We start from the raw sequence: 24,173 nt of genomic DNA on the forward strand, positions 1-24,173 counted from the left end.
CACTAAATTAAAAGATGCTTGCTCCTTGGAAGGAAAGTTATGACCAACCTAGACAGCATATTCAAAAGCAGGGACATTACTTTGCCAGCAAAGGTCTGTCTAGTCAAGGCTATGGTTTTTCCAGTGGTCATGTATGGATGTGAGTTGGACTATAAAGAAAGCTGAGCTCTGAAGAATTGCTTTTGAACTGTGGTGTTGGAGAAGACTCTTGAGAGTCCCTTGGATTGCAAGGGGATCCAATGAGTCCATCCGAAAGGAGATCAGTCCTGGGTGGTCACTAAAAGGACTGATGTTGAAGCTGAAACGCCAATACTTTGGCCACCTGATGCGAAGAGCTGACTCATTGGAAAAGTCCCTGATGCTGGGAAAGATTGAGGGCAGGAGGAGAAGGGGACGACAGAGGATGAGATGGTTGGATGGCATCACCAACTCAATGGATATGGGTTTGGGTGGACTCTAGGATTTGGTGATGGACAGGGAAGCCTGGCGTGCTGCGGTTCATGGGGTCGAAAAGAGTCGAACATGACTGAGCATCTGAACTGAACTGTACTGAACTTCATGAAAACAAGCTAATGAAATAAGCATGACTTTTTTGTTATTTATCGACCTATGTCTACTTATTGGCAATTTATAAAAAAAAAGATTTATGCCATGAGATGTATTGATGGTTGAATCTATATTAAAAAATTTGCTGTGGGAATCTGGAAGTTCTGGATTTTATTATACACCAATCTGTGTCATTACAGCGCTCACACCTGTATCTGGTCGTTCTGGCTCTTGTTTTCACTTATATACATAATATGCTATCAGAAATAAATGTAGACAATGGAGAAAATGAACCCATTTAATTTTTGTATGTTTAAGCTTATAAAGTAGAAGCTTAAGTTGTTTAATTTCATGACTCTGGAAGTTCCTTTTATTAATGCTGTTGTTAAAACAAAGTGCTTTTATTTTGGTTGAATTAGGTCATTTTTAGGTTCTCATTTCCTGATGTATTCATACAGCAAGTCAGGGATGTTGTTTTCAGATTCTTGATTTATACAGGTGAGTTTTGCTTTATGTTTTGTAGATTTTTATATTTATGTGGTGATGGTGCCATTGATGGGAAGAAGTGGCCTGCTTTATACTCAGCCCAATTGTTGGGCAAATAAATTGATCCCAAACCTAATATAATGTGGCAATTAGTATGAAAACATATTGAATAGAATGAGTATTTTAAAATTTGGAACTCAAGAATCACTTTCCTGAAAAGGTCATTTACACTCTCTGGAAGTAGCAGTAGTCTTGAGAGGAGAGAAAAATGGGAACTGGAATTGAGAAGCTACTAAACACAAGGAGAAGTTTTGATGGAGGTATCATAGCACCTGAGAAGTGGAGGGCATAGTGGAAAACCACTTCATAGAAAAAGCACAGAAAAGTAAATTTTCAAAATCTTATTGGGTACAGAATCTGAATATATTTACATGAAAGCCATGGGAATTTGAATTCTATTCTCAAATGCACATAAGGGTCAAGAAATGTTTAAAAGAATATAAGGAAGTTAGCTTTAGTTTAAGATATGTACTTTGCCAGAACAGATGATGGGGAAGAAACAAATGCAAGAGATTGGTCAGATTCTGTTGCTGTGCTGCAGTTCAGAGAGAATGAAATTTAAAAAGCGGTAACTGGTACATCATTTGTCTTTCTCACCATCTACAAGTAGAAAGCAGGACAGAAATCATGAGAAACTTTGTTTCCGACATTTGACAATTAAAAAAAAATCAGGGATTCTTCCTCTGACAGAAAGAAAGCACAGAAGGTGAGCCTCACATTGAACTTGGTCCTCTGACTGGGAATAATGTCTTAACTATAGGACAAGAGTTGAATCAACTAGGACTCCTTACAAGTTTGGGTTTTAAGAGTTTTTCAGAGTTAGGGTTGCTGAAGCAGCTGAAACTTGAAGGACACAGGGCCAGAGATAAAGAAGGGCTATGTATTGATGTGCATTTTTTTAGGAGAGGGGAGTTGTCCTTTTTTCCCTGAAGATTAGACTGTATATGTGGTAGGTAAGACTCTATTGTAAACAGGAGAGAGTAAATTATGAAACAGTGTTGGGAGATGTTGGATTTTCATCCAGGCAGTGCAAAGTGATATTGCTAAAACCCCAGGCATTCAGCTAAGGCAGAAAGTCTAAGTCTTTGGAGGAAGGATCAAGCCCTAGACTAAGAGACACTATCACTAACACACTCCCCACCTCATAGCCAGCAGGAAGGTTCCATTACTTTCATTGCCTTCAGATACAAACTATGATACGCTATAGAGGATTGAAACATAATAGACTAAGGAAATAATGCAAGAAGTTCAGAAATCAATGATATAGATAAGGGGAAAGAATGGAAAAATTACAGCTCTGAATTTAGTTATTGAAAAGGAGGAATAAAATTGCTAACCCCCAGTAAGACTTATCTAGATCAGAAACAAATTCCACCAATATTAAGGGTGAAAGGAGATATTACTAGTCATGAAGAAAGTAAAATGATAGCTTGGAGTATTACCAGAGATTTATACCAATAAATATGATTATTTAGATGAAATGGACAGCTTCCTTGAAAACTACAACCTATCCAAATTGATAGAAGTGATATAAAAATCTCTTAGTCATGTAAAATCTATTTTAAAAAAATTGAATTCCTCAACAGCCACTTTCCAGTAAAGAAACACCAGGTTTTGTGATTCTCACACACTTCAGCAGTTGAGAGATATTTTGGTGCTTTCCCATCTTTAAGCAATTGAGAAGTCTTCTTATGTGAATGTTGATGTACAGTTTGTTGAGTGAGTGTGAATTTTTACTTCTCTGGAATACATACCCAGGAATAACATTGCCAGATTATATGATGAGTATGTATTTATTTTTTACAGAAATCACCAGTCTTTTCTGAAGAGTGGCTGTACCATTTTAACTTTCTTCTGGCAATGAATGAGAGAGAAGGGAGTATCTGCATTCTTGCCATTTTTTACTATTTAAACTTTAGTTTGGCTGTTGTGACAGATGTGTAATTTACCTCATATAATTTTGACTCATATTTCTCTGATGAATAATGTTGACTATAGTTTCCTGTACCTGTCTATCACCTTTTGTGAAATATCTGTTAATGTCTTGCCCATTTTTTAATTGGATGGGTTGGTTTTTCACTATTGACTGTTGAGGATTTTATGTATTACAAATCCTTTGCCAGGTATGTGGTTTGCAGATATTTGCTCCCAGTCTGTAGTTTGTCCTTTCATCCTCATAGTAATTTCTGTGACTGATGAGATATTTCCATTTTAATAGGAATTAATTTATCAGTGTTTCCTTCTATGAATGGTAGCTTGGCTGTCAAACCTAAGAAATTTGTGTAGCCCTAGGGTTCCTGAAGATTCTATGTGTTATTTTTTTCCCTAAAAATTTTATAGTTTTATTTACATTTAAAAGTGTATTCAGTTGAGATGATTTTGTATGAAGTGTGAGATTTACATCAGTGTTCACTCACTTGACTGCAAAGAATATAATCAATCTGATTTTGGTGTTGACCATCTGGTGATGTCCATGTATAGAGTCTTCTCTTGTGCTGTTGGAAGAGGGTGTTTGTTATGACCGGTGCATTTTCTTGGCAGAACTCTATCAGTCTTTGCCCTGCTTCATTCCGTATTCCAAGGCCAAATTTGCCTGTTACTCCAGGTGTTTCTTGACCTCCTACTTTTGCATTCCAGTCCCCTATAATGAAAAGGACATCTTTTTTGGGTGTTAGTTCTAAAAGGTCTTGTAGGTCTTCATAGAACCATTCAACTTCAGCTTCTTCAGCGTTACTGGTTGGGGCATAGACTTGGATTACTGTGATATTGAATGGTTTGCCTTGGAAACAAACAGAGATCATTCTGTCATTTTTGAGATTGCATCCAAGTACTGCATTTCGGACTCTTTTGTTGACCATGATGGCTACTCCATTTCTTCTGAGGGATTCCTGCCCGCAGTAGTAGATATAATGGTCATCTGAGTTAAATTCACCCATTCCAGTCCATTTCAGTTCACTGATTCCTAGAATGTCGACATTCACTCTTGCCATCTCTTGTTTGCCCACTTCCAATTTGCCTTGATTCATGGACCTGACATTCCAGGTTCCTATGCAATATTTCTCTTTACAGCATTGGACCTTGCTTCTATCACCAGTCACATCCATATCTGGGTATTGTTTTTGCTTTGGCTCTATCCCTTCGTTCTTTCTGGAGTTATTTCTCCACTGATCTCCAGTAGTGTATTGGGCACCTACTGACCTGGGGAGTTTCTCTTTCAGTATCCTATCATTTTGCCTTTTCATACTGTTCATGGGGTTCTCAAGGCAAGAATACTGAAGTGGTTTGCCATTCCCTTCTCCAGTGGACCACATTCTGTCCAATCTCTCCACCATGACCTGCCCGTCTTAGGTTGCCCCATGGGCATGGCTTAGTTTCATTGAGTTAGACAAGGCTGTGGTCCTAGTGTGATTAGATTGACTAGTTTTCTGTGAGTATGGTTTCAGTGTGTTTGCCTTCTGATGCCCTCTTGCAACACCTACCATCTTACTTGGGTTTCTCTTACCTTGGGCGTGGGGTATCTCTTCACGGCTGCTCCAGCCAAGCAGGAGCTGACTGTGGCTCAGACCATGAACTCTTTATTACCAAATTCAGACTTAAATTGAAGAAAGTAGGGAAAACCACTAGAACATTCAGGTGTGACCTAAATCAAATCCCTTATGATTATACAGTGGAAGTGAGAAATAGATTTAAGGGCTTAGATCTGATAGATAGAGTGCCTGATGAACTATGGAATGAGGTTTGTGACATTGTACAGGAGACAGGGATCAAGATCATTCCCATGGAAAAGAAATGCAAAAAAGCAAAATGGCTGTCTGGGGAGGCCTTACAAATAGCTGTGAAAAGAAGAGAAGCAAAAAGCAAAGGAGAAAAGGAAAGATATAAGCATCTGAATGCAGAGTTCCAAAGAATAGCAAGAAGAGATAAGAAAGCCTTCAGCGATCAATGCAAATAAATAGAGGAAAACAACAGAATGGGAAAGACTAGGGATCTCTTCAAGAAAATCAGAGATACTAAAGGAACATTTCATGCAAAGATGAGCTCGATAAAGGACAGAAATGGTATGGACCTAACAGAAGGAGAAGATATTAAGAAGAGATGGCAAGAATACAGAAAAACTGTACAAAAAAGATCTTCACGACCCAGATAATCATGATGGTGTGACCACTGACCTAGAGCCAGACATCTTGGAATGTGAAGTCAAGTGGGCCTTAGAAAGCATCACTACGAACAAAGCTAGTGGAGGTGATGGAATTCCAGTTGAGCTATTCCAAATCCTGAAAGATGATGCTGTGAAAGTGCTGCACTCAATATGCCAGCACATTTGGAAAACTCAGCAGTGGCCACAGGACTAGAAAAGGTCAGTTTTCATTCCAATCTCAAAGAAAGGCAATGCCAAAGAATGCTCAAACTACTGCACAATTGCACTCATCTCAAACGCTAGTAAAGTAATGCTCAAAATTCTCCAAGCCAGGCTTCAGCAATGTGAACCATGAACTTCCAGATGTTCTAGCTGGTTTTAGAAAAGGCAGAAGAACCAGAGATCAAATTGCCAACATCCGCTGGATCATGGAAAAAGCAAGAGAGTTCCAGAAAATCATCTATTTCTGCTTTATTGACTATGCCAAACCCTTTGACGGTGCTGATCACAACAAACTGTGGAAAATTCTGAAAGAGATGGGAATACCAGACCACCTGATCTGCCTCTTGAGAAATCTGTATGCAGGTCAGGAAGCAACAGTTAGAACTGGACATGGAACAACAGACTGGTTCCAAATAGGAAAAGGAGTTCGTCAAGGCTGTATATTGTCACCCTGTTTATTTAACTTATATGCAGAGTACATCATGAGAAATGCTGGACTGGAAGAAACACAAGCTGGAATCAAGATTTCCGGGAGAAATATCAATAACCTCAGATATGCAGATGATACCACCCTTATGGCAGAAAGTGAAGAGGAACTAAAAAGCCTCTTGATGAAAGTGAAAGAGGAGAGTGAAAAAGTTGGCTTAAAGCTCAACATTCAGAAAACGAAGATCATGGCATCTGGTCCCATTACTTCCTGGGAAATAGATGGGAAAACGGTGGAAACAGTGTCAGACTTTATTTTTGTGGGCACCAAAATCACTGCAGATGGTGACTGCAGCCATGAAATTAAAAGACGCTTACTCCTTGGAAGGAAAGTTATGACCAACCTAGATAACATATTGAAAAGCAGAGACATTACTTTGCCAACAAAGGTCCGTCTAGTCAAGGCTATGGTTTTTCCTGTGGTCATGTATGGAGTGAGAGTTGGACTGTGAAGAAAGCTGAGTGCCAAAAAATTGATGCTTTTGAACTGTGGTGTTGGAGAAGACTCTTGAGACTCCCATGGACTGCAAGGAGATCCAACCAGTCCATTCAGAAGGAGATCAGTTGTGGGTGTTCATTGGAAGGAATGATGCTAAAGCTGAAACTCCAGTACTTTGGCCACCTCATGCGAAGAGTTGACTCATTGGAAAAGACTCTGATGCTGGGAGGGATTGGGGGCAGGAGGAAAAGGGGATGATAGAGGATGAGATGGCTGGATGGCATCACCAACTCAATGGACGTGAGTTTGAGTGAACTCTGGGAGTCGGTGATGGACAGGGAGGCCCAGTGTGCTGCAATTCATGGGGTCACAAAAAGTTGGACACGACTGAGCAACTGAACTGAATCCCTTCCATCAGGAAGCTTACACAGGCTCCTTAGCATCATCCACCAGTGGGCAGACAGAAAAAGCAAGAAGAACCACAGTCCTACAGCAGCTAGAACCAAACCACATGGCAGAAAGTTAAGCAGGATGAAAAAGCAGAGGGCTTTGTTCCAGATGAAAGGACAAGATAAAACCCCAGAAAAACAACCAAATGAAGTGGAGACCTAGGAAACTTTCCAGTAAAAGATAATCCAGGACCTTGGGAAAAGAATGGAGGCAAAGATTGAAAAGATGAAAGAAATGTTAACAAAAGAGCTAGAAGCACTAAAAAACAAACAAACAAAAAAATAAAATAGAGAGGGAGAGAGAGACAGATGAAAGAATCAATAGCAGAATAACTGATGCAGAAGAATGGGTAAGTGAACTGGAGGACAGAATGTTGGAAATCACTGCCGCTGAACAGCATATAGAAAAAGAATGAAAAAAAAAAAAAATGAAGACAGCCTAAGAGACCTCTGGGATAACATTAACTGCACCAGCATTTGCATTACAGGGGTCCCAGAAAGAGAAGAGAAAGGACATGAAAAAATATTTGAAGAAATGATATCTGAAAACCTCCCTAACATTGGAAAAGAAATAGTCAACCAAGTCCAGGAAGCACAGAGAGTCTCAGGCAATATAAATCCCAAGTAAGAATACACCTAACATTCCAGGTTCCTATGCAATATTGCTCTTTACAGCATCGGACCTTGCTTCTATCACCAGTCACATCCATAACTGAGTGTTGTTTTTGCTTTGGCTCCATCTCTTCATTCTTTCTGGAGTTATTTCTCCACTCATCTCCAGTAGCGTATTGGGCACCTACCTACCTGGGGAGTTCCTCTTTCAGTATCCTATCATTTTGCCTTTTCATACTGTTCATGGGGTTCTCGAGGCAAGAATACTGAAGTGGTTTGCCAGATCTGATAGATAGAGTCCCTGATGAACTATGGACAAAGGTTAGTGACATTATACAGGAGACAGGGATCAAGATCATCCCCATGGAAAAGAAATGCAAAAAAGCAAAATGGCTGTCTGGGGAGGCCTTACAAATAGCTGTGAAAAGAAAAGAAGCAAAAAGCAAAGGAGAAAAGGAAAGATATAAGCATCTGAATGCAGAGTTCCAAAGAATAGCAAGAAGAGATGAGAAAGCCTTCTTCAGCGATCAATGCAAAGAAATAGAGGAAAACAACAGAATGGGAAAGACTAGGGATCTCTTTAAGAAAACTAGAGATACCTGGGGAACATTTCATGCAAAGATGAGCTCGATAAAGGACAGAAATGGTATGGACCTAACAGAAGCAGAAAAGATATTAAGAAGAGATGGCATGAATACACAGAAGAACTCTACAAAAAAGATCTTCACGACCCAGATAATCATGATGGTGTGATCACTGACCTAGAGCCAGACATCTTGGAATGTGAAGTCAAGTGGGCCTTAGAAAGCATCACTACGAACAAAGCTAGTGGAGGTGATGGAATTCCAGTTGAACTATTCCAAATCCTGATGGATGATGCTGTGAAAGTGCTGCACTCAATATGCCAGCACATTTGGAAAACTCAGCAGTGGCCACAGGACTAGAAAAGGTCAGTTTTCATTCCAATCCCAAAGAAAGGCAATGCCAAAGAATGCTCAAACTACTGCACAATTGCACTCATCTCACACACTAGTAAGATAATGCTCAAAATTCTCCAAGCCAGGCTTCAGCAATATGTGAACCATGAACTTCCAGATGTTCAGGCTGGTTTTAGAAAAGGCAGAAGAACCAGAGATCAAATTGCCAACATCCGCTGAATCATCAAAAAAGCAAGAGAGTTCCAGAAAAACATCTATTTCTGCTTTATTGACTGTGCCCAACCAAGCCTTTGACTGTGTGGATCACAATAAACTGTGGAAGGGATTAGTGGTGGGGAAAACTGGGTCTTGCTCTGGTGAGCAGGGCTATGCTCACTAAAATGGTAATCCAATTATCCACTGATGAGTGGAGTTTTTTGACCAGAGGTGACCCAACCCTTGGGTGTATGGGCTCTATGATCAGGTTAATAGTGACCTCCAAGGGGGCTTATGTGAAGGGCCTCTTCCAGGATTGCTGCTGCCAGTGCCTGTGTCCCCACAGTGAGTCACTTCTGACCCACATGTCCACTCGTGTGTGTGTGTTGTGTATGCTAGTGTTGCAGACATTCCAACTCTAGCAGGTATGTCTGGTTCAGTCTTCTGTGGGGTCACTGAACTCTTTTCCCCTGGGTTTTGGTGCACACAGATTTTTTTTTGCCCTCCAAAAGTGAAGTCTCTGCCTCCCCCAGTCCTGTGAAAGCCCTATAATCAAATCCCACTGGCCTTCAAAGTCAGATTCCCTGGGGATTCCCAGTCTCTTTGCCAAATCCCCAAGCTGGGAAGCTTGACATGAGGCTCAGAACCTTCACAATAGTGGGAGAACTTCTTTGGTATTATTATTCTCCAAATCATGGGTTGCCCACCTACCAGGTATGGGATCTGATTTTATCATGTTTGTGCTCCTCCTACCATCTTGTTGTGGTTTCTTCTTTGTCTTTAGATATAGATTATCTTTTTTTGGTGGAATCTGGTGACCTCCTGTTGATAGTTGTTCAAGAGCTACTTGGCAATTTTGGTGCTCTTGTAGGAGGAGATGAGTGCATGTCCTTCTACTCCACCATCTTGAACAGGAAGGCCCTCTAAATTTATAATTTTAGTTTAGTTTTTTTTGTTGTTGTTGTTCCCCTCTCTCTTGTTGTTTTAGGTGAAATTTGAGTTGGTTTTTTTGAGATTTTTCTTCTTTCTTAAGGTAAGATTTTATTGTGATGAACTTCCTTCTTAGAACTGCTTTTGCTGCAGTTTTGGACCATTGTGCTTTTGTTTCCATTTGTCTCCAGGTATTTTCTAATTTCCACTTTGAGTTCTCCAGTGATCTATTGGTTGTTTAGCAGCATATTGTTTAGCCATTATGTGTTTGTGTTTTTTTTATAGTTTTTTTCTTGTAGTTTATTTCTATTCTCATAGCCTTGTGATAAAAAAAAAATGCTGGATGTGATTTTGATTTTCTTAAATATGCTGGGCTCATCTTGTGGCCCAGCATATGGTCAATCCTGGAGAATATTTCATGTTCACTTGAGAAGAATGTGTATTCTTCTATTTTTGGATGGAATGCTCTATAACTATCAGTTATGTCCAACTTCACCAGAACTTTTAAGTAAATTCATAACTTTAAATACTTGGCAGTGGTTTAGTCGCTAAGTCGTGTCTGATTCTTTGCTACCGCATGGACTATAGCCCATCAGGCTCCTCTGTCCATGAGGTTTTCGAGGCAAGACTACTAAAGTGGGTTGCCATTTCCTTTTCCAGGGGATCTTCCTCACCCAGGGGATCTTCTCAACCCAGGGATCAAACCTGGGTCTCCTGCATTGCAGGAGGATTTTTTTTTTTTTTTTAACCAACTGAGCCACCAAGGAAGCCTTTTAAAATACTTATAAATACAATAATAATGGAAATTACAGTTACAAAACTACTATTTAAATTATCATATTTTGTTTTTCTACTTTAGAAACAGTTATTTGGCTTTTTTTGTCTCCCAGATAGCTGAAAGAGGACTTATATGTAGGAAAAGTGCAGATCCATGTGATTTTGAAGGATATGGCAATGGAATTTCTGAGTCTTGTATACCTGATGTGAAATCTGCTGATTTTGAATTTTGCAGTAATAAGACTACCTATTGCTTTGGTGGGAGATGCCGAGACACAAATATACAGTGTGCAGAGTTGTTTGGAAGATGTAATATTTGTACTTTTTTTCTATGGTTTATTTTTAAACTATATCTTTAGGTTAGTAACCTACCCTGTCACCATAATAATGATTATTGTTTAAATGTAAATTTGGAGATAAATTACAAATAAAATAAACTTTGACCTATATCAAGGTATAAAATAGATCTAGTAAGTATAAAACAAAAGAATAGGATAATAGTAAAATTTCAGGTGATTGGTGGAAATGGAGTAGACTATTAGAATTACAGATAAGGGAGCAAATGAGTGTTTTACTTGTTAGTAATTTCTGTAGGGTAATAATAGTTTTCTATTCTCAAGGAGGTAGTTTTTAGTAACCGTTTCTCCTTCATACATAACCAGTGCAGTGCAGTGCAGTACTCAGCCACTCAGTCATGTATGACTTTTTGCAACCATATAGACTGTAACCCACCCAGTTCCTCTGTCCATGAAATTTCCAAGGCAAGAATACTTGAGTGGATTGCCATTTCATCTCCAGGGGATCTTCCTGACCCAGGGATCAAACAAACATCTCCTGTGTCTCCTGCACTGGGTAGATTCATTACCACTGTGCACCTGGGAATCCCATATAGCCAGCAGATGGCACCAAAAATTTATAGTAGATGATACTGCCTGGGCTTTGTTGACTAGATGTCTCCATATAAATTCACACTTTTAGTTTTTAATATTGTTGTTTTCAAGATGAATAACTGAAACTTATATTTTCAGTTGCAAAGGGGACTTCTTTTCTATGTTTTCAAGAAGTGAATAAGTATAAAGATCGGTTCAGAAACTGTAATGGAGGATTTTGTAGTTTTAGGTATGTATTTAGAAAAAATAATATATTTTTCAAATGTAATATATGTGTATGTGTGTATACTACAAGGAATCACTTAATACAACAGAGAAATGAATATGGTATATAAGTATAAATTTATATGTTACACTTTGTAAGTTGATGTATGTTTCTGAATATCCTTGGTGTTATCCTTTGACTAACATTGTGACTTAGTCTCATATTTTGAATTGATATTTAAGTAATATATTGTGTCACTAAGTGACATATGGGTAATATTTTCTGTCCTATGTTACAGGAATATCAATTGTGGAAAGTTGGTTTGTCACTGGACTCATGCAGAAGTAGTGCCATTTAAAAATTTTGATACTCAGTATACTTACTTTCAAGGCCTTGTGTGTGTATCTACAAATTTAAGAAGCAAGCCAAGAGCATCGTTTGAACGAGATTATACATATGTAGCAACTGGCACTATATGTGGTGAAAATAAGGTAAACAAAAAGTTTTCTTAATTCTGTATATGTTATGTGAGTGTCCTAGTGTCCATGTGGGTGTTTGTGTGTGTGTGAGAGAGTGATAAAATGCACTTAAGATTTTAAATTTATAATGGTTACCAATTTTGCTTACTGCATCATGATCTTAAGCCTTTAAAGGTCAAAATTTCTATTGATCAAAGGAACACTTGCTTTACTTTTCATCATTTCTATTATCAGTTTTACCATGAATAGTTAAAGCTATTTCCTCAAACTTTAATATCTTCCTTAATGTGTTTGGTAGACGGGCGGGTCATGGTGGAGAGATCTGGCAGAATGTGGTCCACTGGAGAAGGGAATGGCAAACCACTTCAGTATTCTTGCCTTGAGAACCCCATGAAAAGTATGAAAAGACAAAATGATAGTATACTGAAAGACAGAGGATGAGATGGCTGGATGGCATCACTGACTCGATGGATGTGAGTCTGAATGAACTCCAGGAGTTGGTAATGGACAGGGAAGTCTGGCATGCTGCGATTCATGGGGTCGCAAAGAGTCAGACACGACTGAGCGACTGAACTGAACTGAACTGAGGCCAGGATCTTGTCTGCAATAGTTTGTGTAAAAAAAAGGAAGGAAAAAATGAAATAATACACCCCAAAGTCAGGTTCACAAGAGATTGAGTGAGACTTGCCTGTGAGTGTTTTGGAGGCTCTGGTGGAAGCATGGGTCTACAGTGGCCTGCTGTGAGGTCATGGGCACTGGCAGCAGCAATCTTGGGAGGCTTGGCATACTAGTATGAGTCTTCTTAGAGGAGATTGCCATTCGCCCTACCATAGAGCCTATTGTATACCAGAGACTGAAGAATCTAGGACTGGTGTGTCTCAGGCCAAACTAAAGGGAAGAGGTACAGCCCCACACATCAGTATAAAATTGGATTAAAAATTTACTGAGCATAGCCCTGCCCATCAAAGTAAGACCCAGTTTTATGCACAGCCGGTCCCTTTCATCACAAGCCTCTTATCCTCATCCATCAAACAACAGATAGAATGAAAATCACAATCACAGAAAACTAACCCAAATGAACAAATGGATCATAGGCTGGTGCAACTCAGTAAAATTATGAGCTATGCACTGTAGGGCCACCCAAGATGGATGGGAGATGGTGGAGAGTTCTGACAAAACATGGTCCACTGAGAAGGGAACGGCAAATCACTTTAGCATTCTTGCCTTGAGAACCCCCATGAACAGTATGAAAAGATAAAAGATATAACATTGAAAGATGAACACTGCAGGTCAGTAGGTGTCCAATATGATACTGGAGAAGAGTGGAGAAATAGCTCCAGAAAGAATAAAGAAGCTGAGTCAAAGCAGAAATGATGCCCAGTTGTGGATATGTCTTCTGGTGAAAGTAAAGTTCAGTGCTATAAAGAACAATATTGCATAGCAATATGGAATGTTAGAACCATGAATCAAGGTAAATTGAAAGTGGTCAAAGAGATGATGGTGAGTTAACATTGACATTTTAGAAATCAGTGAACTAAAATGGATGGGAATGGATGAATTTAATTCAGATGACCATTATACCTACTACTGTGGCCAATAATCCCTTAAAAGAAATAGAGTAGCTCTTATAGTCAACAAAACAGTCCAAAATGCAGAACTTGGGTGCAGTCTCAAAAACAACAGAATGATCTCGGTTCATTTCCAAGGCAAATCATTCAACATCACAGTAATCCAAGTCTATGCCCTAACCACTAATGCCAAAGAGACTGAAGTTGAACTTCATAGCTTCTATGAAGACCTATAAGACCTTCTAGAACTAAAACCAAAAAGAAAAAAAAAGTTGTCCTTTTCATCATACGGCAATGGAATGCAAAAGTAGGAAGTCAAGAGATACCTGGAATAACCGGTAAATTTGGCCTTGGAGTACAAAATGTAGCAGGGCAAAGGCTAAGAGTGTTGTGAAGAGAGCACACCGGTCATAGCAAACATTCTCTTCCAGCAACACAAGAGACAACTCTACACATGGACATCACGAAATGGTCAATGGTCAATGGAAATCAGATTGATTGTATTCTTTGCAGCCAAAGATGGATAAACTCTATACAGTCAGCAATAAAAAAAAAAAAAAAAAAGACCAGGAGGTCACTGTGGCTCAGATCATGAGCTCTTTATTCCAAATTCAGACTTAAATAGAAAATTGCTATGCTAGCATCCTCTGACCTCACATAACACTAATATTCAGCAAGTGTCTGGTGGAAAAATGAGCCTTGGTTTCTTACACCAGCCCTATTTGACCACTAAAAGCTTTACAGTTGATCTGTTTGTCCTGTATAATTCTCTGCCTTGGAAAGTCTGGTCTATAACTCATGTCCAAGTGGACAATGTTCCCATGGAGGGAAAAGGAAAAAGAAAGGGGTAGTAGAGGGAAAGGAAGGGAAGGAGACACAAAGACTTTGACTTTTCCTGCTTGGTTTGAAGGTGCTTTAACCTGCTAGTGACTTTTGATCCCACATCATTTTTAATAAAAGTCCTAATTGGCAGTTCTCACTCTATGTTACCGGAGTTTGTCACACGTTATTGAGAAGTAGATTCTTGTCTCATGTGCAGAAAGAATTCAGAGAGGGGAAAGGGAGGTGAGGAAAGCAAATGAGGGTTTATTTAAGCAATAATATGCTCTCAAGGCAAACCTAGACAGTGTATTAAAAAGCAGAGACATCCTTTGGCCAACATGGGTCCATATAGTCAAAGCTATGGTTTTTTCAGTAGTCATGTAAGGATGTGAGAATTGGGCCATAAAGAAGGCTAAGTGCCCAAGAATTGATGATTTTGAACTGTGGTGCTGGAGAAGACTCATGAGAGCCCCTTGGACTGCAAGGGGATCAAACCAGTCAATCTTAAAGGAAATCAACCATGAATATTTATTGGAAGGACTGACACTCAAGCTAAAGCTTCAATACTTTGGCCACCTGATGCAAAGAGCCAACTTATTGGAAAAGACCTTGATGCTGGGAAAGATTGAGGGCAGGAGGAGCAGAGAGAGACAGAGGATGAGTTGGTTGGAAAGCATCACTAACTAAATGGACTTGAGTTTGAGCAAACTCCAGGAGATGATGAATGACAGGGAGCCCTGGCATGCCTCCATAGGATTGCAGAGAATTGGACAAAACTTAGTGACTGAACAAGAACAACAACAACAACACTCTCAAGGGGAGAGTGGGCAAACTATGATGACTAGCTGCCCTGAGTTTTTTAGCTAGCCAGTTATGTAGGGCTTAGAAATGAAGTAGTGGAATATTCACTGGGGAGAGAAGGGTTTAGAGTTGTATTCCCTGATTTTCATTGCATTTCCACCTTCCCTAGGAGAGGAAGAATTTGGGGGTTTATTTAACTTTGATTGGAAGTGTCCTGAAGCCTGTGCATGATGATAATGTTTTATCTGTGAGCCTAATTTTATTGTCATGAGGGCTTAATGACAACAGGTTGTATTTAGATGTCAGAGATTCCTGATTTTCCCCATGTTTCTTTGTCTGCTTCCAGGATATTATCGCCTTAAAGGTGTGATTTTCTGTCTGTCTAGAGGTGTCTGCTTTACTTTTGTTTGCCCAGGGATCCCTGTTGTTTTGGCCTGTGTCCTCCTTCTCTGTTCATATCTAGATACCTGTGTGATCTAAAGATTTTAGTGGTCAAACATGACAGTCTTTATTTTGGAGCTGACTTTTAGACCATGGTACTTCCAGTAGTTGAATTGGATTATGCCTATTTTAGAGAACAGATCATTGGAGAGGCCCGAATTCTGTAGGCATCATTAATTCAATTACTTTATGAAAGAAAATACTCTTCTAAATTGTCTCCCTTTAGATAAAAGGGTTGTGTTGACTGTTCTGTAACTGAAAGAAAGGGAGTGGCTGCTGCTGCTGCTGCTAAGTCGCTTCAGTCGTGTCTGACTATGTGAGACCCCATAGACAGCAGCCCACCAGGCTCCTCTGTCCCTGGGATTCTCCAGACAAGAGTACTGGAGTGGGTTGCCATTTCCTTCTCCAATGCATGAAAGTGAAAATGAAATCGCTCAGTTGTGTCCGACTCTTTGCAACCCCATGGACTGCAGTCTACCAGGCTCCTTTGTCCATGGGATTTTCCAGGCAAGCGTACTGGAGTGGGTTGCCATTGCCTTCTCCAGAAAGGGAGTGGAGAGTACTGAATATGAGAGGTAACTAGTTTCGTGAAAAAGTTGGCTTAAAGCTCAACATTCAGAAAACTAAGATCATGGCATCTGGTCAACCACTTCATGGAAACTAGATAGGGAAACAATGGAAACAGTGGTTGACTTTATTTTTCTGGGCTTCAAAATCACTGCAGATGGTGATTGCCACCATGAAATTATAAGACTCTTACTCCATGGAAGGAAAGTTATGACCAACCTAGATAGCATATTAAAAGCAGAGACATTACTTTGCCAACAAAGGTCCGTCTAGTCAAGGCTATGGTTTTTCCAGTGGTCATGTATGGATGTGAGAGTTGGACTGTGAAGAAAGCTGAGCACTGAAGAATTGATGCTTTTGAATTGTGGTGTTGGAGAAGACTCTTGAGAGTCTCTTGGACTGCAAGGAGATCCAACCAGTCCATCCTAAATGAGATCAGTCCTGGGTGTTCATTGGAAGGACTGATGTTGAAGCTGAAACTCCAATATTTTGGCCACCTGATGTGAAGAGCTGACTTACTGGAAAAGACCCTGATGCTGGGAAAGATTGGGGTCAGGAAGAAAAGGGGACGACAGAGGATGAGATGGTTGGATGGCATCACCAGCTCAATGGACAAGGGTTTGGGTGGACTCCGGGAGTTGATAATGGACAGGGAGGCCTGGCATGCTGCAGCTCATGAAGTCTCAAAGAGTCAGACACGACTGAGCAAATGAACTGAACTGAACTAGTTTCATAGTTTTGTGGACAGACTTCCTTGGATAATTCCACATTTATCCGCACTTTCTACTCTCACCCTTTCAGCTCTTCCTGTTTTTCCTTCATACTCTGAGGCTGCATCTCCTCTGGAGCATTGTGCATGGGTGCATGTTAAGTCACTTCAATCGTGTCCGACTCTTTGTGTCTCCACAGACCATAGCCCTCCAGGTTCCTCTGTCCATGGGATTTTCCAGGCAGGAATGCTGGAGTGGTGCCAGGGTCCAGCCCCGGTGGATCCAGGGAAATTCGAAGGAGAGACGGCATTGGCGAATACACTGGCTTTAATTAAATATTAATTAGAGATATAAAGAGTAATAGAATGAGGATAGCTCAGTGGGAAAATTCAGTGGAGAAAAGAGGCTGAATGACTTGGTTTACGTGAAAAGCTAATAAAATTCCAAGGCAAGGAATTTACGTCACCTACATAGGCCACAGGCATCCTCCCGTTCTCCCGAAGGAGAGGAGACACTAAGGCCTCCCTGGTCAGATCTTAGAAGCCCAGACATAGTTAGTAGGCTTGACGAGCCTCCACGCCCCAGATGGGAATTCTGCCAGAAGATGAGAGAAAGAATGGCATGGGGAGACCAGTCTTTCTAGGAACTGATCCCATTTTTTATTTTTCCAGGGTCAGTTTTTATACACTGAGATGTTATATAAAAGTCACGCGGGATCAGCAGTCCTGACTTTTATTAAAGTCAGGTGCTTCATACAAATGTATACAGAGGTCTTAGGGGCGTTACATCATCTTCTGGCCAGGGGGCCTGCTGACAATTTATGACCCTCTCCTTGTGACAGCGGTCAGTCAACCAGAACACTTATTTCTCCAGGGGTGATTATTCTTAAAACAGATGCCACCTTCCGAAGGTACCAGATAAAGTTACATTCCTATAGGGTGAGGGTGTAGTGGGTTTTAATTAAGGAAAGAATTTGCTTAGCCTAAGGTCTAACGTGATTAATATCAAAGGTTAATACTTATTTCTTCTATATATTCATTAATGTGTATAAGGGCAGGGGATGTGGAGACTTAGCAGCAAACATTGGCTCAACAAATGAAAAACCCTTCAACAATACAATTTCTAATCAGCCCACTATACTATACTAATAGTTTTCTAACTTCTCTAAAGAACCTGTTTTTAGAAGGTTTAAAGCATCTCGTGCCTCTCACGGTTGGGAGGCTGTGAACAATCACATGTGGCTGGACAAGCCTGTCAGGCAGGCTAGAGAACCTTCAGAGGAGTTTCTAGGTTGAAACACTCCTGTCATGCCCAGGAATTATTATTAACTGGAGCTCTAAGTTAACTCCTTCTCTGAAAGAGGTGGTGGGGGACAGGCCCCCGTAAAGTCAGAGGTGTAGGTGAGAGCACAAAGCAGTAAAGTAGGCAGACTCTGGTTTTGGGGATAGATGCTCGAGAATTTCCAGGGGGACTCCTGAGGCTCAATCCCGCCTTTGTGTATGCCGAGCCTCCTTCCTTATGACATTTGCCATGGGCGGAGTTCCTCATGCTGGCTCCTGGCAGAGTGGGTTGCCGTTTCTTCCTCCGGGGGATCTTCTTAACCCAGGGACCAAACCCACATGCCTATGTCTCCTGCACTGCAGGTGGATTCTTTACCACAAGTACCCCTTGGGAAGCTAACCAACTAGGCTCTCTCCTTTGCCACTGTGTTCCTGTGGTTGCTTTCTCACTTCATTTCATCCAACAATGACCTTCATTTTATTTCAGAATCCCAGGAAGTCTTTTAATTTCTTATCTTCTACTTGTTTTCTTTCTGACTTTACTCTTATTTATTGGAAAAATGGAGGCTGTTTTGGGTGCAAGTCTGTGAGTTTGAGTTGGAATCACACTATGTTTATTTTAAAAATTCATCAAGGATATACTTTTTTTAATTTGTTATTCCACAGTGTTCAGTTGTTTACAGAAACGTTAAAAAATAAAGGCTTCTTTACCACATGCTCATGAAATGTGGGTCCTTTGTAAAAATCAGTCAATCAATCCTCCAATTAAAATAAATAAATTTAAATTTTAAAAAAAGGAAAAAAAGAAAAAGAGATTTTATTTCTTATCTATCAACATGAAGAGTACGTCTTCCTTGTCAATTGTAATAAAAACTATAAATGCTATACTTCTAAATTTAACACTATATATATAAATACTATGCATCTTATATTGTTCACTATATACTAAGTGAACACTATATTACATGAATATAGGCATTATTCCAGCAATGCAAGTTGTGCAATATTGGTTGTGATAGAAGGCATCCTTGAATTCTTTATTTATAAGGCAGAACAGGAGTTTATCAAACTGACTGTAGTTCCTGTAAGTAGGTGAGAGGTGTTTAGAACATCTCATTCATTTTCAACTGAAAAATAAAAAAATGTCTGAGGTGTGCAATTGTCCAAAAATGGACAAGCTAAGCAATGACTAAATAAATAAAATTAGCTGTCTTTTCCTTATCCATTCTTAAACATGGAACTATATGTAAATATGCTTACATAATCCAAGCTTTTCTTCTCAGGGAATATTTTTTTAGTTATACCAAGAATTTTTTTTTTTTAAACATGATGTAGTTTCTTCTGGGACACTATTACTGTCTCTTTTTTATTTTTTTATTATTTTTATTTTTTTTAATTTTATTATTAACAATATTGTATTAGTTTTGCCAAATATCGAAATGAATCCGCCACAGGTATACCTGTGTTCCCCATCCTGAACCCTCCTCCCTCCTCCCTCCCCATACCATCCCTCTGGGTCGTCCCAGTGCACCAGCCCCAAGCATCCAGTATCGTGCATCGAACCTGGACTGGCGACTTGTTTCATACATGATATTATACATGTTTCAATGCCATTCTCCCAAATCTCCCCACCCCCTCCCTCTCCCACAGAGTCCATAAGACTGATCTATACATCAGTGTCTCTTTTGCTGTCTCGTACACAGGGTTATTGTTACCATCTTTCTAAATTCCATATATATGCATTAGTATACTGTATTGGTGTTTTTCTTTCTGGCTTACTTTACTCTGTATAATAGGTTCCAGTTTCATCCATCTCATTAGAACCGACTCGAATGTATTCTTTTTAATGGCTGAGTGATACTCCATTGTGTATATGTACCACAGCTTTCTTATCCATTCATCTGCTGATGGGCATCTAGGTTGCTTCCATGTCCTGGCTATTATAAACAGTGCTGCGATGAACATTGGGGTACACGTGTCTCTTTCCCTTCTGGTTTCCTCAGTGTGTAGTGTCTCTTTTTTATAAAAGAGAAAGAGCGTATGTATTGGTTAATATTCAAAACACCATCCCAACCACTGACCAAAGCTAAGTATTTTCATAGTGTCCTTTGCTTTTCCTGTCCTTGCAGAAGAGCCAGCTACAAATTTATCTGTTTATTTGAAAGAAATTATATCAGGAACATGATTCTTAACATTTCTTGACTTGTTTTTTTCCTACAAACAATCCACGGAAGTAGGACTGATTTATTATTTCCTCAGTACTAGAATGAAAATTGTATTGTGGACAGGTAGTGCTGGTTTATCCAACATTTTGTTATCCTTGCTGGCTTCTTCAGAGCACTTTCAGTTTATGAACAAGTTGATATTTGTTCTTTCTTTAATTAGCAATGGTGACAGAAAATATTGATATTTCTATACTACTGATCAAATAGTATTCTATCAGATACTTCAGAAAATCTATCAGATAGTCTTAGTTGATTCTCCCGAAGATGTTCACATTAAATTGAAATTTAGATAAACATATATTAGCATAGAGTCTACAGAAAAATCAGGGTAAATCCATAAATAATTAAACTAATATATTATATTTAGTGAGCACTTACTATGTACCAGACACCACTTTTGTTCCTTTATGAGCAACGAGCAATTTCATCTTCATAACCTATGTATTCATTTGCTCAGTTGTGTCCAACTCTTTGCAGCCCCGTGAATGGTAGCCCACGAGGTTCCTCTGCCCATAGAATTTTCCCAAGGGAGGCAAGAATACTGGAGTGGGGTCCTATTTCCTACTCTAAGGGATCTTTCTGACCCAGGTATCAAATCCAACCCTCTTGTATCTCCTATATTGGCAGGAAGAGCCTTTACCACCAGCACAATTGCAAATTCAAAGATGGATAAACTGAGGTATAAGGGGATTAAATAACTCTCTCAAGGTTACCTTTGCTAATGAAAAAGATAAGAGATATACTCATTAAAACTGGGAAAAAATGTAACAGTGACAAGAACACTGGTTTTGAGCATTTATCATTGGGCTCTCTGAGTCAAGTAGTTCTTACACTGAATATTGGCTCTGTCAGTCAGTGAAGGAATGACCTTAAATGTGTACATTTAATTCTCATCAATTTTAAAATGAGGATAAAAATATCTCCTTCAAATGTATATATGTGTATATATTATAAAATATATCAGTTCATTTCAGTCGCTCAGTCAAAAATTGAGTCATGTCCGACTCTTTGTGACCCCATGGACTACAGCATGCTAGGCTTCCCTATCCATCACCAACTCCTGGAGCTTACTCAAACACATGTCCATCGAGTCAGTGGTAACATCCAACCATCTCATCCTCTGTCGTCCCCTTCTCCTCCCACCTTCAATCTTTCTCAGCATCAGCATCTTTTCAAATGAGTCATTTCTTCACATCAGGTGGCCAAAGTATTGGAGCTTCAGCATCAGTCCTTCCAATGAATATTCAGGGCTGATTTCCTTTAGGATGGACTGGTCTGATCTCTGTGCAGTCCAAGGGACTCTCATGAGTCTTCTCCAACATCACAGTTCAAAAGCGTCAATTTTTCAGCACTTAGCCTTCTTTATGCACCAACTCCGACATCCTTACATGAATATTGGAAAACCACAGCTTTGACTACACAGACCTTTGTCAGCAAAGTGATGTCTCTGCTTTCCAATATGCTATCCAGGTTTTTCATGGCATTCCTTCCAAGGAGTAAGTGCCTTTGAATTTCATGGCTGAAGTCACCATCCACAGTGATTTTGGAGCTCAAGAAAATAAAATCTGTCACTGCTTCCACTTTTCCCCCTTCTTTTTGCCATGGAGTGATGGGAGCAGATGCTATGATCTTAGTTTTTTGAATTTGGGGTTTCAAGTCAGCTTTTTTACTTTCCTCTTTCACCCTCATCAAGAGATTTTCTTTTTTAGTTCCTCTTACTTTCTACCATTAAAGTGGTATCATTGGCATATCTGAGGTCCTTGATATTTCTGCCCATGATCTTGATTCCAGCTTGTGATTCATCCCACCTGGCACATCCCCAAGGAAAAAAAAATGCAACAAGGCAAAATGACTGTTTGAAGAGGCCTTACAAATAACTGAGAAAAGAAGAGAAGCCAAAGGCAAAGGAGAAAGGGAAACATATACTGATCTGTATACAGAGTTACAAGAATATCAAGGAGAGATTAAAAAAAAAAAAAAAAAAGCCTTCTTAAATGAACATTGCAAAGAAATAGAGGAAAACAACAGAATGGAAAAGACTAGAGATCTCTTCAAAGGGAATATTTCATGCAAAGATGGACACAAAAAGGACAGAAACAGTAAGGACCTAACAGAAGCCGAAGAGATTAAGAAGAGGTGGCAAGAATACACAGAAGAACTGTACAAAAAAGATCTGAATGACCTGGATAACTACAGCGGAGTGGTCACTCAACTAGATCCAGACATCCTGGAGTGTGAAGTCAAGCAGGCCTTGGGAAGTATAACTATGAATAAAGCTAGTGGAGGTGATGGAATTCCAGCTGAGCTATTTCAAATCCTGAAAGATGATGCTGTTAAATTGCTGCACGCAATATGCCAGCAAATTTGGAAAACTCAGCAGTGGCCACAGGACTGGAAAAGGTCAGTTTTCATTCCAATCCCAAAGAAGGGCAATGCTAAAGAATGTTCAAACTACCTTACATTGTGATCATTTCACATGCTAGCAAGGTGCTCAAAATCCTCCAACTAGGCTTCAATAGTATGTGAACCAAGAACTTCCAGATGTTCAAGCTGGATTTTAAAAAGGCAGAGGAACCAGAGATCAAATTGTCAACTTCCTCTGGATTATAGAAAAAGCAAGGGAATTCCAGAAAAACATCTAGTTCTGCTTTATTGACTATGCTAAAGCCTTTGATGGTGTAGATCACAAACTGGAAATTTCTTTAAGAAATGGCAACAACAGACCACCTTACCTGACTCCTTGAGAAACCTATATGTAGGTCAAGAAGCAACAGTTAGTACTGGACATGGAACAATAGACTGATTCAAAATTAGGAAAGAAGTACTTCAGGGCTGTATATTGTCACCCTGCTTATTCAATTTCTATGCAGAGTGATAGTGAAGTTGCTCAGTTGTGTCTGACTCTTTGCAACCCCATGGACAGTAGCCAACCAAGCTCCTCCATCCATGGGATTTTCCAGGCAAGAATACTGGAGTGGGTTGCCATTTCCTTCTCCAGGGGATCTTCCTGACCAGGGATCGAACCCAGGTTTCCCGCATTGTAGGCAGACGCTTTACCATCTGAGCCACCAGGGAAGGCCAGAGTATCTCATGCAAAATGCTGGACTGGATGAAGCACGAGGTGGAATCAAGATTGCCAGGAGAAATATCAATAATCTAAGATATGCAGATGACACTTCCCTAATGGCAGAAAGCAAAGAGGAACTAAAGAGCATCTTGATGAAGGTGAAAGAGGAGAGTGAATAAGCTGGCTTAAAATTCAACATTAAAAAAAATAATAATAATAAGATCATGGCATCTGGTCCCATCCCTTCATAGAAAATAGATGGGGAAAATAAATAGGGACAGAATAGGAACAGACTTTTTTCCCCTCTTGGGCTCCAAAATCACTGTGGACAGGGACGGCAGCCATGAAATTAAAGTAGCTTGCCCTTTGGAAGAAAAGCTATGACAAACCTAGACAGCATATTAAAAATCAGAGACATTACTTTGCCAACAAATGTCCGTATAGTCAAAGCTTTGGTTTTTCCAGTAGTCATGTATGGATGTGAGAGTTGGACCATAAAGAAAGCTGAGTGCAGAAGAATTGATGCTTTTGTATTGTGCTGTAGAAGACTCTTGAGAGTCCCTTGGACAGCAAGGAGGGCAAACCAGTCAACCTTAAAGGAAATCAACCCTGAATATACATTGGAAGGGCTGAAGCTGAAGCTGAAGCTCCAATACTTTGGCCACCTGATGTGAAGAGCTGTCTCATTAGAAAAGACCCTGATGCTGGCAAAGACTGAGGGTAGGAGGAGAAGGGGGAGACAGAGGGTGAGATGGTTGGATGGCATCACCGATTGAATGGATATGAGTTTGAGCAAACTCTCGGAGTTGGTGATGGACAGGGAAGTTTGGCATGCTGCAG

General features: G+C 39.8%; 1 protein-coding gene across 1 annotated transcript in view; it reads left to right on the forward strand.

Moving 5' to 3' along the window:
* LOC147343800 (disintegrin and metalloproteinase domain-containing protein 18-like) overlaps positions 1-24,173 on the forward strand; it is a 151,176-nt gene that overhangs the window by 121,003 nt on the left and 6,000 nt on the right. Inside the window, exon 23 of the mRNA XM_086380426.1 lies at positions 11,672-11,864. Coding sequence (XP_086236552.1) covers positions 11,672-11,864 — 193 coding nt within the window. The remainder of the gene's footprint in view (positions 1-11,671; positions 11,865-24,173) is intronic.

The sequence above is a fragment of the Bos grunniens genome, chromosome 27, assembly GCF_055505025.1.
Source record: "Bos grunniens cultivar Pamir isolate PY7600 chromosome 27, Bosgru_T2T1.0, whole genome shotgun sequence".
Taxonomy (NCBI): Eukaryota; Metazoa; Chordata; class Mammalia; order Artiodactyla; family Bovidae; genus Bos; species Bos grunniens.